The sequence below is a fragment of the Mustela nigripes genome, chromosome 9, assembly GCF_022355385.1.
Source record: "Mustela nigripes isolate SB6536 chromosome 9, MUSNIG.SB6536, whole genome shotgun sequence".
Classification (NCBI taxonomy): Eukaryota; Metazoa; Chordata; class Mammalia; order Carnivora; family Mustelidae; genus Mustela; species Mustela nigripes.
Genome location: NC_081565.1, coordinates 34,853,292 through 34,880,296, shown reverse-complemented (window position 1 = coordinate 34,880,296; position 27,005 = coordinate 34,853,292). Strand labels below are relative to the sequence as shown.

The 27,005-nt window shown below is 38.4% G+C and overlaps 1 protein-coding gene across 1 annotated transcript in view; it reads left to right on the top strand.

The window, feature by feature from the left end:
• The window catches only part of MELK (maternal embryonic leucine zipper kinase), an 89,753-nt gene that overhangs the window by 29,829 nt on the left and 32,919 nt on the right, over positions 1–27,005 (top strand). Inside the window, exons 9-11 of the mRNA XM_059412256.1 lie at positions 15,614–15,682; positions 17,394–17,492; positions 26,351–26,437. Of these exons, the coding sequence (XP_059268239.1) occupies positions 15,614–15,682; positions 17,394–17,492; positions 26,351–26,437 (255 nt within the window). The remainder of the gene's footprint in view (positions 1–15,613; positions 15,683–17,393; positions 17,493–26,350; positions 26,438–27,005) is intronic.

Genomic DNA, 27,005 nt, shown 5'->3' with positions numbered 1-27,005 from the left:
CCGGGATCATGACCAGAGCCGAAGGCAGAGGCTTCAACCCACTGAGCCACCCAGGCACCCCGACTAGTCCCATAAAGTTAAATGAGGGGTATTTTTCCTATTATTGTTTCGTTAAACTAACCCCTTTTATCTCAAATGAGTTTCAGTTCAGTTTTTAACACAAAGAATGTGCCCATTTTGTCTAATTTCTCAGTTAATTCATAAAAGATTATTTATCAGTGGCAAAGTATATATCAGATTTTTTTTTTTTTAATTTTTTAAATATTTTTATTTATTTGTTAGAGAGAGAGATACAGAGCGCAAGCACAGGCAGACAGAGTGGCAGGCTAGAGGCAGAGGGAGAAGCAGGCTCCCTGCCAAGCAAGGAGCCCGATGTGGGACTCGATCCCAGGACGCTGGGATCATGACCTGAGCCGAAGGCAGCCGCTTAACCAACTGAGCCACCCAGGCGTCCCAGTATATATCAGATTTTTATGTACCTTTTTAAAATTTTGCTTGTATAAGGAATTTTATAATGTATCTATTTATGCTATTCCCTTTCCAGTTTTTTCACATGAATGGAATTTCCTGAAGTAATGGCTATGCTAGGGGCAAAAGCAACTGTCAGTGTAACAAGAGCTAGAATTGACATTGTTTTGTGAAGATGGAGACTTCTGAGGATTATTGACTTCTTGATGATAAGTACAGGAATCATAGTACGACATTATGCCAGAAAAGATCATTATAATAATTTTATCCAGGGGGTGCCTGGGTGGCTCAGTGGATTAAAGCCTCTGCCTTTGGCTCAGGTCATAGTCCTGGGGTCCTGGGATCAAGCCCCGCATGGGGCTCTCTGCTCAGCAGGGAGCCTGCTTCCCCCTCTAGCTCTCTGCCTGCCTCTCTGCCTACTTGTGATCTCTCTCTCTCTCTCTCTGTCAAATAAATAAATAAAAATCTTAAAAAAATTTTTTTTTATCCAGGAAAAGTTTTGAATATTTACCTTGGCCATGCAAAGGGTCAGTAAAGATGTCTGACTTTGGACAGTCTAATTTCTATATACCCCATGGATATCCACCTAGTAAAACAAAATGAGATACTGTATGCATTTACCAACTATAAACTTTGATTTTAGAATAATTATATTTCTTTTTTATAATGATGATTAGACAGGCTGTAATCTTTGATTTGCAATGTTAAAATGTAATCCACATGTAAGAAGACTGCTTGGCAGATGGGCGTGCATTCAGCTATTCCAAGTTATATCAAGGCAGTAGGTACAAGTTAAGCAGAAGGGGTAGATGGACCAAGGATTGAGGTCAGGATATATTGTTGTCTTATCCTATTGGAAATAGTAGTTGATCTATCATGGAATTGTTCCTACCAAGTCTGACTATTGAGTTAGAAGCGTGATGCACAGGTGTGTGAATAGCTCCAAATCTGTGCTGATCTGTGCTGTAGCTTAACTTACTCCTTTCTAGAGTGCCAAAGGCAAAGAAAGGTTGAACTTCAGTCAGTCTTTTTGCCCAGGTGATATAGAGGTTGGCAAACTGTGACCTACCAGCCAAATCTGGCCCACTACCTGTTCGTTTAAATAAAACTTTATTGGAATATAGCCATAGCTGTTTGTTTACATATTGTCTGTGGCTGCTTTTGCACAATAGTTGGTGGAATTGAGTAGTTGTGACAGAGATTGTATGGCCCACAAAACCAGAACTATTTACTATCTGTTCCTTTTCAGAAAAAATTTGCTGACTCCTGGCTTAGTGTTTGTGATCTGTAGTAGAATGGTCCTCCCTAGAGCCTGCCTACTCCCTTTCTAGAATATTGGTCTAAAATGCTTAGGCTTGTAGTTTATCAAGAAACTAACATTCAGTTAATTGTTTTTATAATGAAAAACAAAGAATGTATGTTAGGTAAAAAGCTAAAACATTACTAAGGAGTATATATTAAAAAAACCAACCCAAAACAAAAAACTTCCCATTTGCTTAGGCCTCTATTTTCTACCACAGAGACAACTATTTAGAGATTTCTTTTATACATTTGTAGGAATTAGCTGTACTTATACAAACTTTTATATATCTGTATATATCCTTTGGGATTGTATAATCCACATAGTGAATGGACCTTGCCCCTTCTCCTTTCTTCCTTTTTGTTTTATTTTTAAATATTTGTTTATTTTAGTGAGAGAGCGAGCAGGGGCAGGCAGAGGGAGAGGGAGAATCTCAAGCAGACTCTGCACCAAGCACGGAGCCTGATGTGGGGCTCGATCAGGATCCATTCAATCCTGAGATCATGACCTGAGATGAAACTAAAAGTCTGATGCCTAGATGATTGAACCACCCAGGTGAACCCCCGACTTTTAAAATCTATTTATTTATTTATTTATTTATAAAGATTTTACTTATTTATTTGAGAGAGAGACACACACAGATATAGTGAGAGACAGAGAAAGCAGGATCAGAGAGGAGAGGGATAAACAGGCTCCTGCTGAGCAAGGAGCCTGACGTGGGACTCAGATTTCAGGACCTTGGGATCATGACCTGAGCTGAAGGCAGATGCTAACTGACTGAGGCACACAGATGCCCCTCCTTTTTAAATTTAACGCCTTACTTTGAAGATTGTTTCATATTTGTACTATGTATAGGTTTTCATTGTTTTTTTAATGGCTGTGTAGTATTCATTATGAAATTTCTTTGATTCTAAGTTTAGGTACATCATTTTTAAAAATTAATTTTTACACAATTACATAAGCAGTGCATAAAAATATTTTCTGTATCAAGAATTAAAACATTACAGATAACTGAAGTTCTCTTGACCTCTCACATAGGTAATTACTATTATCACTTTGGTTCTTTTGGAACTTTAATTTGTATTTCTAGTATTTTGTATTTTTTCTTAACATAAATGGTACCATACTAATATAATCCTGTATTTGTCTTTACTCAACAGTATGTACCATTGTACATATAACATTAATTCATTTTTACAAATAGTTTGTCTAGCCATTTTCTTATTGAATATTTTAGGTTATTTTCTAATTACTACCATTCATTGAGTATTTACTATGAGCCAAGTGTTGTCTATGCATTCTACATGGATTAACTCATGTAATCCACACGATAGTCCACTGAGGTAGGTACTGTTATCATACCCTTTTTTTTTTTTTCTAAAGATTTTATTTATTTATTTGACAGAGAGAGAGATCACAAATAGGCAGAGAGACAGACAGAGAGAGATGAGGAGAAGCAGGCTCCCTGCTGAGCAGAGAGCCCAATGCGGGACTCGATCCCAGGCCCCTGGGATCATGACCCGAGCCGAAGGCAGAGGCTTAACCCACTGAGCCACCCAGGCGCCCCTATCATACCCTTTTTTAAAGATGAGGAAAGTGAAGCAGAGAGCAGGAAAATAGTTGCTTGAAGCTATTCGGCCAATTATTGATAGAACTGGGATTTGAATTCAGGTGGTCTGCATCCAGAGGCTTATTCCTATGACATGGTTATTCCATCTCGTAGAGCATCCCAAGGAAATTAATTTTTGTCCTGTGTGTTAAAATATGTATATTTTAGGATTTTTTTTTAAGATTTTATTTATTTATTTGTCAGAGAGAGCACAGCAGTGGGGGAGGGGAAGAGGGAGAAGCAGGCTCCCCGCTGAGTAAGGAACCTAATGTGGGACTTGATCCCAGGATGCTGGGATCATGACCTGAGCTGAAGGCAGCTGCTTAATCAACTGAGACACCAGATATCCCTATATATTTTAGTTTTTTTTCTTCATGCTTTTTTCTAGTATCATTAGCTTTTTTTATTTTGGGGGGAAGGCGGAGATATTATTAAGTAACCTACACCCAACATGGGGCTCGAATTCACAGCCCCAAGTGTGAGGAGTTGCACATTCCACCGATGAGCCAGGTTGGCCCCTAATAATTTTAAATTTTTTAAATACTAATTTTTTGGTCTACCAGAAATTAGTATTGGTATAAGAAGTAATAGAGACTCAGTTTTTTTCTTTTTCAGCCCAATTTTTAAAAAATATTTTATTTGTTTATTGACAGATCACAGGTAGGCAGAGAGGCAGGCAGAGAGAGCAGGGGAAGCAGACTTCCTGCTGAGCAGAGAGCCCGATTCGGGGCTCGATCCCAGGACCCTGAGATCATGACCTGAGCTGAAGGCAGAGGCAACCCACTGAGCCACCCAGGTGCCCCTTCAGCCTAATTTTTATTTTAAAATAGTTTTAGATATACAGGAAATTTGCAGAGACAGTACAACATTCCCCTGTATCCCTCACTCAGTTTTTCCTATTATTAATATCTTGTTACAACTAAAGAACCAGCATTGGTACATTAATATTAACTGAATTCTATACTTTGGTCCAGTTTCATTAGTTTTTCTCTAATGTCCTTTTTCTATTCTAAGATTCTGCCGGGGTACTATGTTATATTTAGTTGTCATATCTTCTTAGCCCTCTCTGATCTGTGATAGTTTCTAGGGATCTTTTATTTTTAAATAAATTATTACTTACTTATTCTAAAATAAGTAATTGGTTGTCCCAGGACTGCTTATTGAATAATCCATCATTTTCCCATTGATTTGAAAGGATGGTTTTATTATGTATTAAATTTCTACATTTACGTATTTCTTTTTCTGGAATTTTTATTTTATTGTACTTTTTGTCTATTCATCTGATACATAATTGTTTTAGTTGCTGTATCTTTATTATACAATTTATTTTATGTCTGGTAGAATTAGCCTTTTCTTATTATTCTGTTTTTCCTCTAGAATTTTTCCGGCTATTCTACTATGACTTTTTTCCCTGGCGTACTGTTTAAGTGGAATGTTTGGAAAGCTAATGTGTCCATAATTTGATGTAATAAGGTCTATTCCATTTTAAAAAGGGATGACTTGGTAACATATCTGTGCTATTAATAATGGAAAATGAATGAGCCAGGATTGCTGACCTGGCCTTGGGTGCTCTTTCAGTTGTATGAAATTCCAGTCCTTTCAGAGGGTCTTTATGTTCATAGCCTAGAAACACACTTATTTACTGCTTGTCCATGTTTTTATTTCTTAATTTTTGTGTGTTTGTGAGCGTTAATAGTGCTTCTTTTTCTTTTGAAAAACACTACTATTAAATTACTGTACTTTTTTATAATAGAATGTTCTATAGCCATACAAATAAACGAGGAAGCTTTTTACTGTTTTGACTGACCCCCAAGATAGATCGTTGTGGGGAAAAGCAAGGTTAGAATAGTATGTATACTGTACTGTTATTTTTGTAAAAATGAAGGAAAGGGAGGCATATTTGTGTTATTTACTCATACATAGAAGGGGACACAAGTTGTTGTAGTTGCTGTTCTTTTTTTTTTTTAGATTTTATTTATTTGACAGACAGATTACAAGTAGGCAGAGAGGCAGACAGAGAGAGAGGGGGAAGCAGGCTCCTTGCTGAGCAGAGAGCCTGATGCGGGGCTCCATCCCAGAACCCTGAGATCATGACATGAGCCGAAGGCAAAGGCTTAACCCTCTGAGCCACCCAGGCGCCCCTGCTGCTCTTTTTCGAGAGAAAAATTGGGAGAGAGGAACGAAGGGAAGACTTTTCATTCTATGCTCTTTTAAATTTTGAATCATGTAAGGTTTTTACTTCTTTTTTTTTTTTTAATTTTTTTAATTCATTTGACAGCCAGAGATCACAACTAGGCAGAGAGGCAAGCAGAGAGAGAGGAGGAAGCAGGCTCCCCGCTGAGCAGAGAGCCTAATGTGGGACTCGATCCCAGGACCCTGGGATCATGACCTGAGCCCAAGGCAGAGACTTTAACCCACTGAGCCACCCAGGTGCCCAGGTTTTTACCTCTTGCCTAATAGTTCTGATTAGGACTTCTAGTACTGTGTTGAGTGGAAGTGGTGAGAGTGGCCATCCTTGTCTTGTTCCTGGTCTTGCAGGAAAAGCTTTCAGTCTTTCCCCACTGAGTATGATACTAGCTATGGATTTTTCATTTATGACTTTTGTTATTTTGAGGTAGTTGCCTCTTTATTTCTGTTTATTGAATGTTTTTATCATGAAAGGGTTTGATTTCTGTCAAATGACTTTTCTGCATCAGCTGACATCATGTATTTTTTTTTTCTCCTTCATTCTGTTAATGTGATGTATAATGTGTATTCATTTGTGTATGTTGAACCTTCCTTGCATTCCAGGGTTTACATAAATCTGACTTGGTATTGGTGTATAATTCTTTTAGTAGGCTGTTGAATTTGGTTTTCTAGTAATAAATTTTTAAAAAGTAGAAGGATGGTGGCTCAGGGGGTTAAAGCCTCTGCCTTTGGCTCTGGTCACAATCACAGGGTTCTGGGATCGAGCCCCACATCGGGCTCTCTGCTTGGCAGGAAGCCTGCTTTCTCTTCTCTCTCTCTCTGCCTGCCTCTCTGCCTACTTGTGATCTCTGTCAAATAATTAAATAAAATCTTAAAAAGAAAAAAAGTAGAATGATGGGCGCCGAGGCAGCTCAGAGGGTTAAGCCTCTGCCTTTGGCTCAGGTCATGATCTCACGGTCCTGGGATCGAGGCCCACATCAGGCTCTTTGCTCAGTGTGGAGCCTGCTTCCCCTTTCTCTCTGCCTGCCTCTCTGCCTACTTGTGATCTCTCTCCCTCTGTTAAATAAATAAATAAAATCTTTAAAAAAAAAAAAAAGAAAGAAAGAAAAGAAAATTGAAAAAAAAAAAGTAGACTGATGAAGTTCTGTGTGAGTTTTGAAACCCTAAAACTGATGTGAGAAGTGGAGGAGATGCCTTCTCCAGTGAAGTCTGTCTACAGCAGTGGAGTTGTATGTTTGCTTGAGTTGTGACGAAGTCTCTGCTGCGTAGAGCATCCGCATCAATTTTTTTAATTGTTGATTTTTTTTTTAAAGATTCTGTTTTTCAGATAATCTTTATCCGCCATGTGGAGCTTGAACTCACAATCCTGAGATCGAGTCACATGCTCCACTGACTGAGACAGCCAGGCACACCTTGTTGTTGATTTTTGTGCTTTATTCCTCTACTCCTTTTTTTTTTTACTTCCAAGGGGAGAGAGCATTCTGAAGTGTGTATGTTTTGTATTTTCATGACCCTTTCATGTGGATTCTTAGGAAAAATAAAATGTTTGCTGGCATGGATATTCTTATTCTCTTGTTATAAAAGTAGTTCTTAATATTCATGAGCTTCTCTTGTCATTCTCTAAGTGGCCTAGTTACTATTACTCTACTCCTCTTATAGATGAGGAAACTAAGGGGCAGAGACTTTAAATAACTTACTCAGAGTCTTTTGGCTGGTAAGTGGCAGAGAGGTTTGAACTCAGCTTGTCAAGCTCCAAGCTAGTTCTCTTAACCATCCTGAAATACTGTTTCTCAACTTTGTAGTTACTAGTCTCCAGAGAATCATAGACTCCTAGGTGGGAAAGTGACTCCAATACCGAACTTCTTTTTGTGTCCATTCACTTGGGAATAGTATCAAACACCCCAACTTGTCAGATTTACCAAGACTACCAGTTAATTCTCCTAATTCATATTATTGTGCATCAGCTTTTTAACTCACTTTCGGTGTCACTGCTGGTGGAGCAATTTAGGTGAGTCCTTGTTTTCTTTATCAGTAGTGTTAGAGCCTTGCAGTCAGATCAGTCATTTGAAGGTCCGTTCTAGCTCTGAGTAGCTGTTAAGTTGTCTGACTTTTCTTTGTTTCCATTTATGTTCCTTTGTTTGTTTCAGCCTGGGATTTCTGTTGAAATTTTAAATCTTGATTCTGCCCTCATAAATCAGTATCACTTGTCTCTCCCAGCATTGTACCCCTTCGCACGTTCAGCTCTAATCCAAGTTGTCAATTAAAAAACTGAATAGAGGGGGCGCCTGGGTGGCTCAGTGGTTAAGCCTCTGCCTTCAGCTCGGATCATGATCTCAGGGTCCTGGGATCAAGTCCCACGTCGGGCTCTCTGCTCAGCGGAGAACCTGCTTCCTCCTCTCTCTCTCTCTCTCTGCCTACTTGTGATCTCTGTCAAATAAATAAATAAAATCTTCTTAAAAAAAAAAAACAACTGAATAGAATAGGTATTTAGAGAATTGGGTTTTGGTCCCTATAAAGTACAGTTAACCAAAGTTTTGTGGTGTTATCCACAAAGATGAGCTGAGTGACCATTAGTGGCCTTACAGAAATTGAACTACATTAGATCCATGGTGTTTCTCATTTACTGACTTAACTCTAAGCTTTGTTTTTCTTTTCTTTCTTTTTTTTTTTTTTTTTGGTCAACGTATCTGGACCTAAGTTTCCATACTGTCTATTTGCTTTCACTTGCTGCTACTTCAGGTTCACATTCATATGGCAGCCATGGAATCAATGCCCTTGGTTATTAATGTATTATTTCTCCAGCGCATGGGGAATGTACCAACATACAGTCTTCAGTGTTCTCTACATTTGTTTGTTTGTTTGTTTGTTTTAATCCTTTGAGGGATATTCTGATATTTTTGGTAAATCAGATATTTATGCATTGGAATGAATATGGTAGAAAATATCTAATTCTTGTTCAGTAGAGATTTAACCTTCCTAATTAATATTATTTACTGATAACTGTATATTCTTTGTTTCTCCTACTCTGAATTCCATTTTTTAGTTTTTCATGTATTTGCAAGTTGAAAATTGATTCAAATTAGGACTTTTATGCATTATTGTGGAATTTAATTTCACACATTATAGATTTTGAAATTTATTGTAATCTTGGCTCAGAACTATTGTTCCGAGGCGCAGTGTAATACAGTCTGCTGGTTGAATCTAATTAAGGTGTCGTATCACTTGCATGCAGTATGTATCTTTGCCTAGAATGTTCTAAAATTCCTCACTTGGGAATAACACTTCCTTCAGTTCTTTTTGGTCTGATTGGAAAACCCAGCAATATTTGACACACTATATGTAACTCTTGTTTAAGAGGCAGACTGTGTTTATCTTTTGCATTTGTTGACTGTTTTAACCAAAATGCTCAACAGCAGTTTCTAGTATGATTACCAGCAGATTGGGTATTAATCTTATTAATGTCACCTATATTCATTTACCATTACTGCATTCAGAGACAAGCATGACTGGGTGCTTGGGTGGTTTAGTTGGTTGGACGGCTGCCTTCGGCTCAGGTCATGATCCCGGTGTCCCAGGATCGAGTCCCACATCGGGCTCCCAGCTCCATGGGGAGTCTGCTTCTCCCTCTGACCTCCTCCCCCTCATGCTCTCTCTCACTCTCTCTTTCTCTCAAATAAATAAATAAAATCTTAAAAAAAAAAGAGAGAGAGATAAGCATGACTGTACTCCAGTTCTGGGTACACAAATATTAAAGAAGTATAAATAATTTAGTAAATGAAAGTTGAATAGCTTGCAAGTAAAATTGCTTTCTAACAAGTATAATTTATAATTTTAAAGAAAATGGGCACATTATCTTTTTATGAGATTATATTTTACAATTATTGAGTTGACTATATACTGTAATTATGTGTTAGAAAGATTGCCTGCCTTTCTTAGAACCATGTGAAAAATGAACAATTTCAAGCTCTCTAGAATTCTCAGGATTATCTTGCATAGCCCACAGGGTGTCATACCCCCCCCCCCACTGCCGCTTGGTTTCTCTATTACCCATTTCTTGCTCTCATTTGCAAGGTAATCGTCCTTTAAATAAACAAGAATTCTCTAAAGACTGAGCAGAAACGAGGGTTAAGTTGCACAGCCCTGGTTGACAGAGGGCCTTTTATGGAGATATTCTTCCCCAATAGAATTGCTCATCTCAAGGTCTTTACCATTAGATCTTTGGGTATACTTCCAATATTGAAATAAGGAGCCTTTCTTCCTTTTACCTCTAGGCTTTCTTAGACTTTCCAGCATAGTACAACAGAAAAAGTACCGTATGTCTCTCTTAGTTCCATGTCCACCCCTGTTTTGCTCTGTACAATGTTTTTCAATTTCAACACTATTGACAATTTGGACTAGATAATTCTATGTTATGGGGGCTGTCCTATGCATTGTAGGATGTTTAGCAGCATCCCTGGCCTGTACCCACTAGATGCCAGTAGTAGCTCCCAAGTCATGACAAAAGAAGTCTCTAGTTGATAAGAGAGTCGATCTTAAAAGTTTTTATCACAAGAAAAACACTAGGCAAACAAACCTTGTAAATATATGTGGTGATAGATATGAATTAAACTTATGGTGGTAATCATTTCATAATATATACATATATTATATCATGTTGCACACATAAAAAGGTCTCCAGATGCTGTTAGATGTCTTTTGGGGAACAAAATCACCCACAGCTGAGAACAAGTGCTTTATAATATTGAACAAGTGCTTGATTTCCCTGGTTGAGACTTAGTATTCTCATCTGTGTAATGTGGTTAATAATCCTTGCTTACTGCACAGGATAAAATATATATGCAAGTGTTTTGTGTGTTTTAAAGTGTTAAGTACAATTAAGAGGCTGGGTTAAGCCTGGCAGTAGAACTTGGCTCTGAATTCTATTACTGTCAGTATCTCAGTGCAAAGAATGAAGCTGAAGATGTTGGGTGTTGGTGATGGGTCACAGGCCTCATGACTTACCGTAGATGGTACTCTCCATAGCTCTTCTGTCCCAACAGGGAAAGTGGGTGGGTATACTTCAAGATGTAATGGGAGCAGGGCTTGACTAGATGATGCATTCCTTACCAGGCAGTCCTGAGGCAGCTGCAGTGGGGCATAGCTCTGTTGGGAGGACATGTGGCATTCCCCAGAATGACTGTAGCCTTTCTTACAGTACTGAGTATTTAGCACTCTGGCAGGCATGGTTTTGGCTAACATACTCATCTCTGGTCTGTTACTATTTTGGGCATCCCTCTCTCCCTCCTGTTTCTTTCAGATTCAACAAACATTTATTGTCTCTTACGTGCAGGGCATTGTGTTGAGTGCTTTCACATATTCTTTTTTATTCCTTTTAGAATCCTGTGGGTGGAATTACTTGTTTTACAGATAGTAACAATAGTAGTAGTAATAGTAGCCTTAGTTGTAGAGGTGACAGTAGTAGAACTAACATATGTGGTGTTCTTACTGTGTGCCTGGTACTCTGTTCGGTGCTTCATATATATTGAATCACTGAATCCTAGCAACAGTTTTTGGAGTAGGTACTATTATTTTGCTTCTTTGTACAGATGAGGAAACTGAGGCACAGCATGATTCAATAGCTGATCCATATGACTAGGAAGTGGTAGATTCTGGATTTGAATCTAGGAAATTCATCTCCAAAGACTACTGTCTTAGGAAATAGGTCCAGAGAGATTAAATAACATGTACAAGTTCATGGAGCTACCGAGAGGCAGGCTGGGATTCACGTGTAATGTTGACTCCAGCCCCTTACTGTTTCCTGTGTTCCAAGCACCACGCTTTTCATTGACCCATTCTTGCCTCTTTCTGGCTAGGATAGCTTTGGTGGTGCTAACTTAGTGGGGGACTTGGGATAGCACAGTAGGGGGAATCTGTATGAAGATTCGTCATGAATTCAAGATGGGATGATAAAAGGGGTGATAAAATGAGGCAAAGAGGAACTTGGAATCAATCTAGTGGAGATTTTCTTCTTCAGTACTTCATTCTGAATGTTTCTTTTTACATCTGGTTTCTGTAGAATACTGCTGATTTTAGTTAAGAGTATTTTTGTTTTGGGTGGTACTTTCTGAATTTAAAGGCGTGACATTTCTTCTATGTTGACAGATCTGGTGATGGGCCTATTATCTGTGTTGGAGCAGACCACAAAGGGCTAGAACCTAGGATCAGACCTTTCCTTGGGGTGGGCATGCGCTGATGGGAGAGAGGTATGTGTAGACCCTTATAGATGGTGTATAATTTCCTGGTGTTATTATAACAAAGTACTACAAGGCAGTGCCTTAAAACAGCAAAAACTCATTCTTTCACATTTCTGGAGTCTAGAAGTTCAAGTCCAAGGTGTCAGTAGGGCCATGTTCTCTCTGAAGGCTCTAGGGGAGAATCCTTCTTTGCCTCTTTCTAGCTTCTGGTGTTTGCTGGCAAACCTTGGAAAGCATTGAATTGTAGATGCATCACTCCAGTCTCTGCCTCTGTCTTCACATGGCCTACTTCCCTGTGTTTGTGTGTGTCCCAATTTCCCTCCTTTTATAAGGACACCAGTCATATTGGATTTAGGGCCCACCCCTACTCAGTATGACTTCACCTTAACTTGATTACATCTGTGGAAGACTCTATTTCCAAATAAGAATGCATTTACACATTCTGGGTGGACATGTGTTTGGGACTGCACCCAGTGTAGGCGGTGTCCAGAGAGTAAACAGCTAAAGGCTCCACTGTCAGCATGAGAGGAGACCCCCAGATTTCATGGGGGTTCTGACCAGTGAATGAAACATGACAGAGGGCACCATAGGAATAGGTTGTGATCGGAGATTTAGGTAGGTCATAACCATTTGATCAGTGTAAGCAGATAGAGTCCTTACCCTAGGCTGTGAGACTCTGGCAAGAGCAAGCCCGACTGTTTGAGAGGACAGAAAAATGGTCAGGTTGCTAAGAAAGAAAACAAATTAAGACACCCAGGATTTGAATCATGCAAGGGCTTGATCTCAGGAGTTAGGAGCTCAGATAGGAGGGTGGGACCAACTGGTTCAGAGCCAGTCGAACAGCAGCTGTGACTTACTGCTCAGTCCCAGAGAGTTGGCTGAAGCATCTAAAAATGCCCTCTTGCCAGGGATAGGCCTGCACGGAGGAGCAAGGAGAAGTGAATTAAAGGCTTTATCACTGTAATTCAATTTCCAGCACTGGCTAGTGTTAAGGTGCACTGGCAAGGTGTAAATAAGAATGGGCTCTCTGGATGATATTGAGTGCTCTGGATAAAGGAGATTGAAAAATTTAATAACATTAAATGTCATTTGTAAATGAAAGAAAGCTCTTGCCTTTTCTGGGGAACACTTTGTAGGCCAGCCCCTCTGCTCTCATCAGAGAGGCTGAGTCAAAGATGGAGTTGTTTTGACATTGACACCTTTTCATTTGAAATGTATTGCTTGATAACGCTTCTTTGGAACTTTGCTTGTTTCTTGAACATAATCAAAATCTAACCTGCCATGTAAGTCTAGGACTCTGAGTGACCCATACGTTTCTGTTTCTCCCATGGCCTTGGAGCTGGGCTGATTTTTGTGAGGATGATGTCCTGGACAGTTTATAAGAGCAGAGAACCTGGGATGCCTGGGTAGCTCCGTCAGTTAAGTGGCTGCCTTGGGCTCAAATTGTGACCTCAGGGTCCTGGCATCAAGTCCTGCATCAGGCTCCTAGCTCAGCAGGGAGCCTACTTTTCTCTCTGCCTCTGCCTGCCACTCTGCCTGCTTGTGCTCTCTCTCTGACAAATAAATAAATAAAATCTTTAAAAAAAAAAAAAAAGGGCAGAGAACCGCAATGCTTGGGCTAGTCGATAGATTCTCCATCTACCTATCTCCACCCTTCTAGTCTTCTTTAACTGCTGTAGGGTTTGCGTGTACACACATGTGTTCCTGTGTGCATGTGTGCTTGCCCTTGTCTCCCTGGACCTGTATTATATTTCTGGCTCAGGAGCCTTATTCAGTGCTTTTTGTCTTCTCTCATTAGTTTGGGGGACCCTCAGGAATTTACCAGCAGATTATGTTCCAAAGTTATCACAAACAATTCTGTGATGAATGTTACTGTTCATGTATTTTATATGCCAAATTATTTGCTTAGGATAAATTTGGGAGTGAAATTGCTGGATCAAGGATATGTGATTTTGAGTGTTTTTATGTGTATTTCTAAATTATTTTCCAGGAAAGCTTACATTCTCTAGCTATATATATAAGTACTCTTTTTAAAAAATTTTTTAAATTTCTTTTCAGCGTAACAGTATTCATTGTTTTTACACCACACCCAGTGCTCCATGCAATCCGTGCCCTCCCTAATACCCACCACCTGGTTCCCCCACCTCCCACCTCCTGCCCCTTCAAAACCCTCAGACTCTTGTCCCTGAACTCTTATTAACACTGGATAATGTTTTTCTTTTTTTTTTTTTTTAAAAGATTGGCTTAACCGACTGAGCCACCCAGGCATCCCTGGATAGTGCTTTTCTTAAGTTTGTCAGTTTGATAGACAACAGATGTTGTCTTTTTGTTTAAATTAATTACTTTTTTTATTAAATTATTACTTTTTTATTACTTTTTAATTACTATTTTATTTATTTGGACATATTTTCATGTTTGTTGGCCATTTAAAAGTTCTTGTTTTGGATATTATCCATGAATATTCTTTGTTCATTTTCTCTTGGAATTTTTGCTTTTCATCCCATTCCCTTATTTACTAAAAAAATATTAATTGAATACCTTCTATATGCTAGAGCCAGACACTGTTATTTGAGAACAGTACTGACAAAATCCCTGTCTTTAAGGAGCTTACGTTCTATTGTAGTAAGGCAGAAAATAAATAAGTAAATATGTAATATGATGAGAGGGGATAAGGACTGAAGAAAAAGTACGTATGAAAAGGGGTAGAGAATGATTGTCAACTGTTAATCTTTATAGTTTTTGGGTTTGCTGTCATGTCTAGAAAAATTCTGAAAATTGCCTCTTCTTTACTTAAGTACTCTGGTTATGTATTTCTATTCCTTCTTTAATCTGGATGAAATTAATTTTGGTATAAGCTGTGAATTAAAGTTCAATCTTAATTTTTTTCAAATAATTAACCTTTTATCCTAACATCATTAAACAATTTGTCCTTTGCTAAGAGAAATGATTCTGTTGTTTCTTCTGAATTGTGAGAGGGGTGTATGGCAGGTTGTGTAAATAGATGTGCTATTACCTATTAGTGTTTTGCAAGCCCCTGGTCTTTTCTTTGGTTGATGAATTGGTGACTGTAATTTTTGAGTATTCTAGATTGTAAACATTTGTCTCCTGAGCGTCTTCCATTCTTCCATTGACTTAGAAAATGATTTGCATCAGTTTCCCTCAATGATTATGAATTCTGTCGTATGGATGATATGAGACCCTTTTTTTTTTTTTTTAAGATTTTATTTATTTATTTGATGGAGAGACACAGGGAGAGAGGAAACACAAGCAGGGGGAGTGGGAGAGGGAGAAGCAGGCTTCCCGCTAACCCTAACCCTGGGATCGTGACCTGAGCTGAAGTCAGACGCTTAACTACTGAGCCACCCAGGTGTTCCTATGTGACCTGTTTTTAACCACAGCCTATGTCCTGCCACCAAATATTTTCTGTTACTTCATTTTTTCAACTGATAATTTTTCTGAGATTACAAACTAAAATTTGCTTTAGCAGTACGAAAATTGACTACAATGTGTGCTGGCTGTCCATTTAATCACATTACAGATCCCAAAGCCCTCCACATTTATGTTTTCCAGTTACATTCTCTGTGCTCTAGGCCTTCTCTGATATGCGGACAATGTAGAGGTGACAATATTTAATTTGTTGGATTTTCTTCTTTAGGGCAAGAAATATGTTTCTTATGTTGTTAAAATGTTTACTAAATCTTATATTTGGGTTAAGTCTTCAAGCTTGGAAGTATACCTACAGTACTTTGTCATCTTAGAAATTGATGTCAAGGCTGATTAACCTAAATCTTTTAAATGTGTCTTTGTTTTTTGTAGAGAGGGAAATATGAGGTTCCTAAGTGGCTCTCATCCAGTAGCATTCTGCTTCTTCAACAAATGCTGCAGGTAAGCTTTGTTATTTGTTTTTTATTTTTTATTTTTTTATTTCTATTTTTATTTTTTATTATTTTTTTAAAATTTATTTATTTATATTTTTTAAATAATAGAAGTCTACTGCAGTTGTTTGATCCAACTGTAAGATATCTGTAGTGCTGGGGCACCTGGGTGGCTCAGTGGGTTAAAGCTTCTGCCTTCAGCTCAGGTCATGATCCCAGGGTCCTGGGATCGAGCCCCAAATCGGGCTCTCTGCTCATTGAGGAGCCTGCTTCCCCCTCTCTCTCTGCCTGCCTCTCTGCCTACTTGTGATCTGTCTGTCAAATAAATAAACAAAATCTTAAAAAAAAAAAAAGGTATCTGTAGTGCTGCTACGTTTGGAGGACAGTGCTGTTTCTCTATTAGCTTAACAAATTCCATTCATTATATCTACTGCCCTCCTCTAGATGCTTTCTTAATTGTGTTGCGAATGCATTTTCTTTCAGATCTCTACCATATGTCTTTGCTGATGTGGTTTTCCTTCCTTTTTCTTTAGCATTGTCTGTCTTCTCTGACTGGCTCTTGCTCTACTGTCTTCCCCTTTCTTGCTCCCAGTCTTGCACATTAGGTGTATAGTAGACAGGGAGTACAAGCTTCAATGGACAATTGAGGGGACCCCATGACCTTGTGCAGTGGTTCTCAAACTTTAGCATGTATCAAGATTGCCAGATGGGCATGTTAAAACACAGATTGCTGGGTGCCACCCCAAGAATGTCCGAGTCAAGAGATCTGGGGCAGGACTAGGACTGCCTTTCTAACAAGCTTCCAGATGTTGCTTATGCTCCGGGTCTTGGAACCACACTTTAAGAACCACTGATATAGGGGAAATGGCTTCTTAAGGGCTTAAGGTAAGAGTGCTAAAATCTAGGTATCTACTCTGCCATTCACTAGGCATGCCACCTAACCTGGTTCTGATCTGTCAGATGGGGTTTTGAACCTGGCCTCATGTCTGTGTTATGAGGATAAAATGGGATTAATAGGCAACACTTTGAAAATATGAGTATCTTATTAGTGCAATATTTTTTCATTATTATGTATTCAGAATATCTTCCCGTTTTTCCATCTATTAAGCCATCTCCACTTTTTATTCAAAATTTACCTTAGGCTCACCCACCTTGATTAAGTAGAGCCAGACCACCAAATCTCCATAATGAGATTGAAAACACCTCATCCTTTCTTCTAAACTCCAAAAAACTTAATATTTGCTGATTAATTTTCCTCTCCTCACATTCGAAAATTACAAATGGAAAAGAAAGGTGTGCTTTTCAACTTGTTCTATGTGATTGTAAGCTCATTGGAGGTAGAGATTGCATATTCACTATGAATGCCCTGCATTGTGGCTGCTTGAATATTAAATTGGTGAATATTTCCTGTGAATAGATTTTCCAGCAAAGACTATTACATCATACAATAGATTGACTGAACTTCATGAATAATGTCCATACCAATGAAGTTCATGTTTGTTAAACATTTATCTCCTAAGCGTGTTGGTTGCTATAGTTTTCTTGCCTCTATTGCCTTTTTTATAGAATTTATTCCAAGGCCATTTTAAGGTCTTTGACAGCATTTTTGTGATGATAAAGTTTACATCTGTTCCGATGAATTTTGAGTTCTTCAGGAGGAAAGGAGTTTTGTGTTCCCCATTCAAAATGTTAATCTCTAGCTACTTCTCAACGACCACTAGGTGGACCCAAAGAAACGGATTTCTGTGAAAAATCTGTTGAACCATCCCTGGATCATGCGTGATTACAACTGTCCTGTTGAGTGGCAAAGCAAGAATTCTGTAAGTAAAATGAAGTCTGGTAGAATTTTTCAAAAAAACTTTGTTTGATCTTTGTGTGGATTCAGGACCTATAGTGATGTAGTTTAAATAAAGAAGAAAATGTATTTTGTAAACTTGTTTGTCAGTTTGGTGTTTATGAGGCTTGTAACCTAATTATACATTTGTCTGTTAATCTCTAGGACAGTGGCTCTTAATTTAGGCTGTACATGAGACTCACTGGGACCTTAAAAAAAATGTGCCCATCTCAGAACAATTAGTAGTTAATTTTAAAAGCTTTGGGTATTTCTTACATGTAGTCAGGATTGTGAACAGTGCTCTAGAAATCGCAGGCACGTCACTTAACTTTGCCAAATCTGTTTGTAAAAAGTAGTTTAACAGTTCAGTCTACTTCTTAGAGGAGTAATGAGGTTATAGTGGTTGTCACACTTTTTTAAGTCTGAGGACTCTTGTACACTCTAAATATTTATTGATTGATTCATTTAAAAGTAACAGTAGTAAACCTATTACATTTTATGTCAAGTTAATTTTTTCATGAAAAATAACTTAAAAAAATAAATTTAATGAGAGAAGTAGCATCTTTGCAAATTTCTTTAAAGTCTAGCTTGACAGAAGACACAAGGATCTCATCTGCTTCTATATTCTGTCTTTTTTTTTTTTTAAGATTTTATTTATTTGACAGAGATCACAAGTAGGCACAGAGGCAGGCAAAGAGAGAGGGGAAGGGAAGCAGGCACCCCGCTGAACAGAGAGCCTGATGTGGGGCTCGATCCCAGGACCCTGATATCATGACTCGAGCCGATGGCAGAGGCCTTAACCCACTGAGCCACCTAGGCGCCCCTATTCTGTTTTGATATGTTGTTTTGATTGAAGCATATGAAGAAAAAGCAGCCTCACACAGATATGTACTGGGAAAATGGTTTAACACTTTAAAAGCTTTTTCAGATAAGTAGGGATATTCTGTGTTAGTTCATTAAGCTTTCTTTTTTTAATTTAATTTAATTTATTTATTTGACAGACAGAGATCACAAGTAGGTAGAGAGGCAGGCAGAGAGAGAGAGAGGAGGAAGCAGGCTCCCTGCTGAGCAGAAAGCCCGATGCGGAGCTCGATCCTAGGACTTGGGATCATGACCCGAGCCAAAGGCAGAAGCTTTAACCCACTGAGCCACCCAGGCGCCCCTTACATTTAGGTCTTTAATCCATTTTGAATTTATTTTTGTGTATGGTGTAAGAAAATGGTCTGGTTTTATTCTTTTGCATATTGCTGTCCAGATTTCCCAACACCATTTGTTGAAGAGACATTCTTTTTCCCTTTGGATATTCTTTACTGCTTTGCTGAAGATTGACTGTATAATTGTAGATTCATTTCTGGGTTTTCTATTCTGTTTTATTGATTTTATGTGTCTATTTCTGTGCCAGTACAATACTGTTTTGATTACTACAGCTCTGTAATATAACTTGAAGTCCAAAATCATGGTGCCTCCAGCTTTGTTTTCCATTTTCAAGGTTGCTTTGGCTATATGGCGTCTTTTGTGGTTCCATGCAAATATTTGGGATTGTTTATTCTAGCTCTGTGAAAAATGCTGTTGGTATTTTAATAGGGATTGCATTGAATGTGTAGATTGCTTTAGAAGGTATAGACATTTTAACAGTATTTGTTTTTCCAATCCATGAACATGGAGTGTCTTCCATTTCTTTGTGTCATCTTTGATTTCTTTCGTCAGTGTTTTCGTTTTCAGAGTATAAGTCTGTTACCTCTTTGGTTAGGTTTATTCGTAGTTATCTTACTGTTTTAGGTACAATTGTAAATGGGATTAATTCCTTAATTTCTCTCACTCTCTCTCTTTCTCTCTTTTTTGAGATTTATTTATTTATTTGACAGAGATCACAAGTAGGCAGAGAGGCAGGCAGGCAGGAGCGGGGTGGGTGAGGGAAGCAGGCTCCCCACAGAGCAGAGAGCCCAATGTGGGGCTTGATCCCAGGACCCTGGGATCATGATCAGAGCTGAAGGCAAAGGCTTCAACCCACTGAGCAACCGAGGCGCCCCTCTCTTTCTCTTTTTAATGATTTTATTTATTTATTTGAGAGAGAGCAAGAGAGCACAAGCAGGGGGAGCGGGAGAGGGAGAAGCAGGCTTCCTACTCAAGTAGGGAGCCCTATGCGGGGCTTGATCCCAGCACCCTGGAATGATGACCTGAGCAGAATGAGGACTCTCAACCGACTGAGCCACCCAGGCACTCCTTAATTTCTCTTTCTGCTGCTTCATTATTAATGAATAGAAATTCAGCAGATTTCTGTACACTGAAGTTATATCCTGTGACTTTACTGAATTTGTTCTAGCAGTTTTTTGGTGGAGTCTTTTGGGTTTTCCACATGGAATATCATGTTATTTGCAAATAGTGAAAGTTTTACTTCTTTCTTGACAATTTGGATGCCTTTTATTTCTTTTTGTTGTCGGATTATTGTGCCTAAGACTTCTCGTATTATGTTGAGTAAAAGTGATGAGAGTCTACATCCCTATCTTGTTCCTGATCATAGAGGAAAAGCTCTAAGTTTTTCCCCATTTAGGTTGATATTACCTGTGTATTTTTCATATATGGGCTTTAATATGTTGAAGTATGTTCTCTCAAAACTTTGTTGAGGGTTTTTATCATGAATGGATATTGTACTTTGTCTAATGCTTTTTCTGGATCTATTGAAATGATCATTGATCATATGGTTCTTATCTTTTCTTTTAGTGATATGATGTAGCATGTTGATTGATTTGCAAATATTGAACCAGCTTTGCAATCCAGGAATAAATCCTACTTGATTGTGGTGAATGACTTTTTTTTTCAATATATTGTTGGATTTTGGTTTGCTAGTATTTTTTTTTTTTAAAGATTTTATTTGTTTATTTGACAGACAGAGATCACAAGTAGGCAGAGAGGCAGGCAGAGAGAGAGAGAGGGAAGCAGGCTCCCCGCCAAGCAGAGAGCCCGATGTGGGACTCGATCTCAGGACCCTGAGATCATGACCTGAGCCGAAGGCAGTGGCTTAACCCACTGAGCCACCCAGGCGCCCGGTTTGCTAGTATTTTATTGAGGATTTTTGCATCTATGTTCGTTAGGGATGTTGGCCTGTAGTTCTTTTCTAGTGATGTCTTTCTGGTTTTGGTATCAGGTAATGCTGACCTCACAGAATGACTTTGGAAGTTTTCCTTCCTTCTCTTATTTTTTTAAATAGTTTGAGAACAGGTATTAACTCTTCTTTTTTTTTCTTTAAAGTAGGCTCCACACCCAGCATGGAGCCCAACACATGGCTTGAACTCATGACCCTAAGACCAGGACCTGAGTTGAGATCAAGAGTTATATTGCTTAACTGACTGAGCCACCCAGGCACTGTGACACTTCTTTAAATGTTTGGTAGAATTTGCCTGTGAAGCCATCTGATCCTGGACTTCTGTTTGTTGGAAGTTTTTTGCTGATTCAATTTTTTTCCTGGTTATCGGTCTATTCAAGTTTTCTAATTCTTCTTGTTTCAGTTTGGGAAGTTTATATGTTTCAAGGAATTTATCCATTTCTTCTAGTTTGTCCAGTTTGTTGGCATATAGTTTTTCATAATTATCTCTTATAATTACTTGCATTTCTGTGTTTTTGGTTATTTCTCCTTTCTTATTTGTGATTTTATTTATTTGGGTCCTTTCTCTTTTCTTTTTGATAAGTCTGGCTAGAGGTTTATCAATTTTATTAGTTGTTTTCAAAGAACCAGCCCCTGGTTTCATTGATCTGGTCTATTGTTTTTGGTTTGTTTGTTTCTATATCATTTATTTCTGTTCTAATCTTTATTATTTCCTTCTTTCTGATGGATTTAGGCTGCCCTTCTTGTTCTTTTTCTAGCTATTTTAGCTGTAAGGGTAGGTTATTGAGCAACAGCTTCATTCAAGCAACTGTCAGTACTAAGCCTCAGAATAGCAGAGTGTGCAGGTGTGTGAGCAGTGCACTAACAGGGCCAGGCAAGCGGGGATGTGTCCCCTGTGAGGGTGAGGGAGTGGGTGGTGCAAATGCCTGTGTTCAGCCATTGGGGGTCATCATTTCTCCATGTGTGGGAGGGCTTGGCGTGTCTTCTCAGCCATGATCCTCATAGCATAAGATACACCACTGCTTGTGGGAGAACAGATGCCAACATGAAGAAAGTCTCTGATTTCACCAACACAAAAATTATTTTAAATTTGGGTGCAGAATAAAGTAAAATATATAGTTCTGAGTGTTCAAAAAAAGTATGTAATTTTCCTTATATTTTAGTATAATAATTGCTGATATTTACTGAATATATACTATAATTGAGTAGTGTGCTATTATGTAAGAACTCTCTATATATTATACTAGAGTATAGTATAGAGCCCTTAGGATATTACCTTTTTTTAAAAAAATTATTTTTTTAAAATTTATTTATTTGACAGACAGAGATCACAAGTAGGCAGAGAGAAAGGAAGGGAAGCAGGCTCCCTGCTGAGCAGAGAGCCTGATGCGGGGCTTGATCCCAGGACTCTGGGATCTTGACCCAAGCCAAAGGCAGAGGCTTTAACCCACTGAGCTACCCAGGCACCCCAGTATATTACCTTTAAGAGTCAAGTGCAGAACAATGTTATTACTTTAAATTATACAGAGCAGTTAAATTTTTTAAAATATTTAAAATTATTTAAATATTTACGTATACTTTTTTTTAAAAATAGGGTTTTGTGTTTTTAATTCTTTTCACTCATTTTATCCTCTGAAGTAGATACTATTATTGTCTCCATTGTGTAGATGAGGCAATTGAGACACAGAATCACAAAGAAACTTCCCCAAGATCAAACAGTAAGTGTAGAACCAGGATTTAAACCTAGACATAAGGGCTCCAGAATGTGATGGATCTGGCAGGTCAAATCATTCAAATCTGGGGCCTGCATCCTGCGTAGCTGTGACCTTTGTGACAAGGGTTGCTTGTCTGGTCTCTGTTAAAATAGCTCATGGAGCAGAGTTTTGGAGAGGTGGTGTAGTGGTTCTATAGAACAGACTCTGGACTAAGAACAAAAAATGCCAGTCCTGGGGCCGCCTGTGGCTCAATTGGTTAAGCAACTGCCTTTGGCTCAGGTCATGATCCCGGAGTCCCGGGATTGAGTCCCACATCGGGCTCCCAGCTCCATGGGGAGTCTGTTTCTCCCTCTGACCTTCTCCCTCTGACCTTCTCCCCTCTCATTCTCTCTCCCACTCTCTCTCTCTCAAATAAATAAATAAAATCTTAAAAAAAAAAAAAAAGCCAGTCCTGGGCACATTCCAGAAATCAGAAATCTGAGTCTTCATTTTCTTCCTCCAGTATGAGTTTTCTGATGTCAGCCTCTTATGTATGTTTGGGTTATGTTTTGTCATTTATAGAGTGCCTTTACATGTTATGTCATTCATCTGTCTTGCCTGCCTTACACTATTGCTTCAGGGATCAAATGAGTAATATACAGGGGAAGTAGAAGTGATGATTATTGCTTTTCAAAGTATTTGCTTTTCTCCCCTCAGTTTTCTGTTTCTTCAAGAGTGAATTATAAAAAATAATCCAGAGTTCCTTGGATATTTAACATATAGGTGCTATTCTATAACTCTATGCATGATCTCCTTCTATCACTTTCACACATAGTTCTAGTACCCAAGTATTGTATTAAATAGAAGTTATATTCAGTTCTATATTCTGCCCTACTGAACAAGAAATGTAGTAGGCACGGATAATCCAAAATAATTAGCCAGCTTTTGGTATTCAGTTTTGTACTTAATTTAACTTGAGTATGTCTGGCTGAGAATTCAGAGTACAGATCTTCCTTGACTTAAGGGGTTACATATAAACCCATCATAAGTTGAAAATATATAAATAATAAAAAAATATATATAATATACAATATTATTATATATTATATATACTATAAAATATATTTTATATATATTTCATATATATATAATATATATAAAAGATATAAACCCATTTTAAGTCGAAAATATTGTAAGTCAAAGATGCATTTAATGCATCTAACCTACTGAATGGCATAGCCCAGCCTGGCCTCCCTCAAACATGCTCTGGACACTTACATTAGCCTGCAGTTGGGCAAACTCATTGAACACAAAGCCCATTTTATAATAAAGTGTTGAATATCTCGTGTAACTTGCTGATTACTGTACTATAGTGAAAAATGGAATGATCGTGTAGGTACAGAATGGCTGTAAATGTATTGGCTCTTTCTTCTCACGATCACTGGCTGATGGGGAACTGTAGCTTGTTACCCTGCCCAGCATCACAAGAGTGTATCATACCTTATATCGTTAGGGACAAGATCAAAATTCAAAGTGTGAAGTACAGTTTTTACTGAACGTGTATCACTTTTGCACCGTGGTCAAGTTGATAGTCTGGGACTATCTATGCTTAAAGTATTGAGTTTGGTTTGCTAGTATTTTTTTTTTAAAGATTTTATTTTATTTGTTTATTTGACAGACAGAGATCTCTTTGGAAAACCCAAAGTTTCTCTTTCGAGTTTGGAGTCTCTTTGGAAAACTTGAGATAAGTCATGTTTCAGACTTTGGAGTCTCGTCCACCCTACTCTTTAACCTCTCCACTTCAGGAGTCCAACAAAGAAGCTAACACCTTTCTACCCTTCCCTCCTCTCCCACATACACCTTGTGGTAAAAGCAGGAGGCTAGGAGAGAGAGAAAGGTTTTTTTGAGACTGTTTGTTTGTTTGTTTTTAAGAGACTGTTTTTTGAGAAAAAATGAACAAGAGAGAGCCGGTCAGGGGAAGAGCAGAGGGAGAGGGTGAGAGTGAGAATCTTTTTTTTTTTTTTTTTTTTTAAAGATTTTATTTATTTATTTGACAGACAGAGATCACAAGCAGGCAGAGAGAGAGGAGGAAGCAGGCTCCCTGCTGAGCAGAGAGCCCGATGTGGGACTCGATCCCAGGACCCTGAGATCATGACCTGAGCCGAAGGCAGCGGCTTAACCCACTGAGCCACCCAGGCGCCCCGAGAGTGAGAATCTTAAGCAGGTTCTACAAGTGTGGAGCCTGACGTGGGGCTTGTTCATGTCCCTGAGATCATGACCCAGCCAAAATCAAGAGTCAAATGCTTAACTGACTGAGCCACCCAGGCACCACTGTTTTTAAGAGAGTAACATTAAGATTATGGGGGGAATCCCAGAAATCTTCTCCTTGAGCAGTAGTCACATCAACTGGTGTCAAAGAAGATGCCCAACTGGTGATAAAGTGTCTGAGCTTCTGAAGTTGGGACCTTCCTAAAGGGGGTATCTATAGTAGGGGGACCTGCTAAGGTCAAAGCAACACAGTGGAAACTTATCTTAGCATTTGGAACTTTCATATAGTATCGTAAGTATGAGCTTCTGTGGTCTTCATGTTCTCCGTAACCCATGAGGTTGTGCTTATACCAGCCAGTGATGCCGGTCATTGTTTCTAGTGTTCCTCTATTTTCATGATGGCAGCATGATTTTTTCTTGAATCCATTATAACAAGTGTGGTGTCCAGAACAAGGGAATGTTCAGGATATTGCTCTGCTTAGTGGTGGGCAGACCTTTCCTGGTATATTATGTTTGATTCTGAACACTTCACACTGAGGGTCAGGGACAACCTAGAATGTGCGATCTAAAGAAAGGTCCAGGATAGCAAGAGGTGGCAATCATTAACATGTTGGTTAAGGGAACTAGAAAAGAGAAAACTTCTCTATACTAGGAATATTCAAATTCTGAAAAGCTCTTACACCAAGGAGGAAGTAAAATTATGACTGTTAGTAAAAACAGTTAATCATTTTTTGAGGGTCTACTCTGTTTAGATGTACTAGGCTCTCCACATATGTTACGTGTATTGCAAGGCAGCTTCTGTTTCTGCTTTGCAGATGGTGGAACTGAGGCTCTGAGACGAATAATAACCTACTCAAGGTCATACAGTTATTTAGTGATTTCACAACCCAAACCTAGGTCTTCCTAATTCCAAAGTCCATTAGCTGTCAGATTGTAGTGATGCTGCATGGAGATCATAGGCAGACAGATTTTAGGGGATGGGGCAGAAGCTAGCCATCCCAGGTGTTCTGATTCCCGGGAACGGAGAATTTAGGGCAGAAAGTGAAAGATCACTTATTGGGGTTGTTGTGAAGAGAATTCGTACATGGCAGAGATGACTTTAAAATCACATTCCTTTTGAATCTCTTCCACTGTGATTTTCTGAACTCCTGTTCAAAGTCCAGGACCCTTCAGCCTTTTGGTTCTCAGTTTTTCAGATTTAGTTCTCAGAACCTATTTCTGGCCCTTCATAGATAGATCTGAGTACTTGGATAATTTCTTTCCTTCAGCAAAATAAAGCTTATCTAAAAACTATCTCACTTTTTGAAGTTGTGCTTCACTAGGTCCCTTAACATCTTAACATCATGAGGGCTTCTTGGATTGGTGCTAAACCCAAATGTAGCTTGAGGTGCACTGTGCTACAAGTCCAAGCCACTCTTTTCTCCAGCCTGTTGGAGAGCCACTGATCTTAGTGCTCAGATGACTGTTCCTTGATGAAAATGCCATGCAGGTCTTACAGTGGGGAAGGAGGACGGAGTGCCTTGGCTACATAACATAATTTTAAGAATTAATCAGCAGATGATGGGATGTGAAGGGCGAGGCAAGGGTTTTTCTTTGTGGACTGCTTATTGTCACCTGCTGATACCTTTACAAATTATGGAAAGTGTTTATTCCTACTTAAGAATTTGATGAACTCCTGTTGTTTTGATATTACAAAGTAATTATGCTAGCTTTAAGATTTGAAAACAATAAATATGTTGGTAATTTTTTGTTAATAAAGTTTATAATTTTTTTTTGTAGCTTATTCACCTCGATGAAGATTGTGTAACAGAACTTTCTGTACATCACAGAAATAACAGGCAGACTATGGAGGATTTAATTTCATTGGTAAGAAGTACAGTGTGAATTCGAGAATAACATCTTTTGTTTTATTGTTTATTGATAAAATAAATGTACCAATAAAGTACATTAAAAAGAGTAGAACATTTTTCAGACCTAGGATTTTATCTTGGGTATAAATAATATATTTGTGTATGATTTTCACTCAATTCTTTTCTCATGCCCGCTGGATATCCTCTTTTTTAAAAATTTAATTGAAATTTTTTTGTGTGTGTTCCAAAATTCATTGTTTATGCTGGATATCCTTTTAAAAATAACATTGATTAAAGAAAATTATAGTGGGGAAAAAATAAAGAAACAGAAAATACTAGTCCACAGAGAATTGACAGAGTTCTGATTTTACTCCTTGAAATTCTCTAACATGGAACTATGATTCTGCTGTAGGAATAGGTACATGCGAAGCACTTTTCTTCTTACTTAAAAGCAACCTTGTAGCATCACATCACCCCGAAGCTTATGAACCAAAAACCATGAAATCATTATCATGATTTCTGGATTGGATTATTTTAGCTCTTTCAGATGCTCAATCTCTAGATTTTTTCCTAAAGATGGAGGT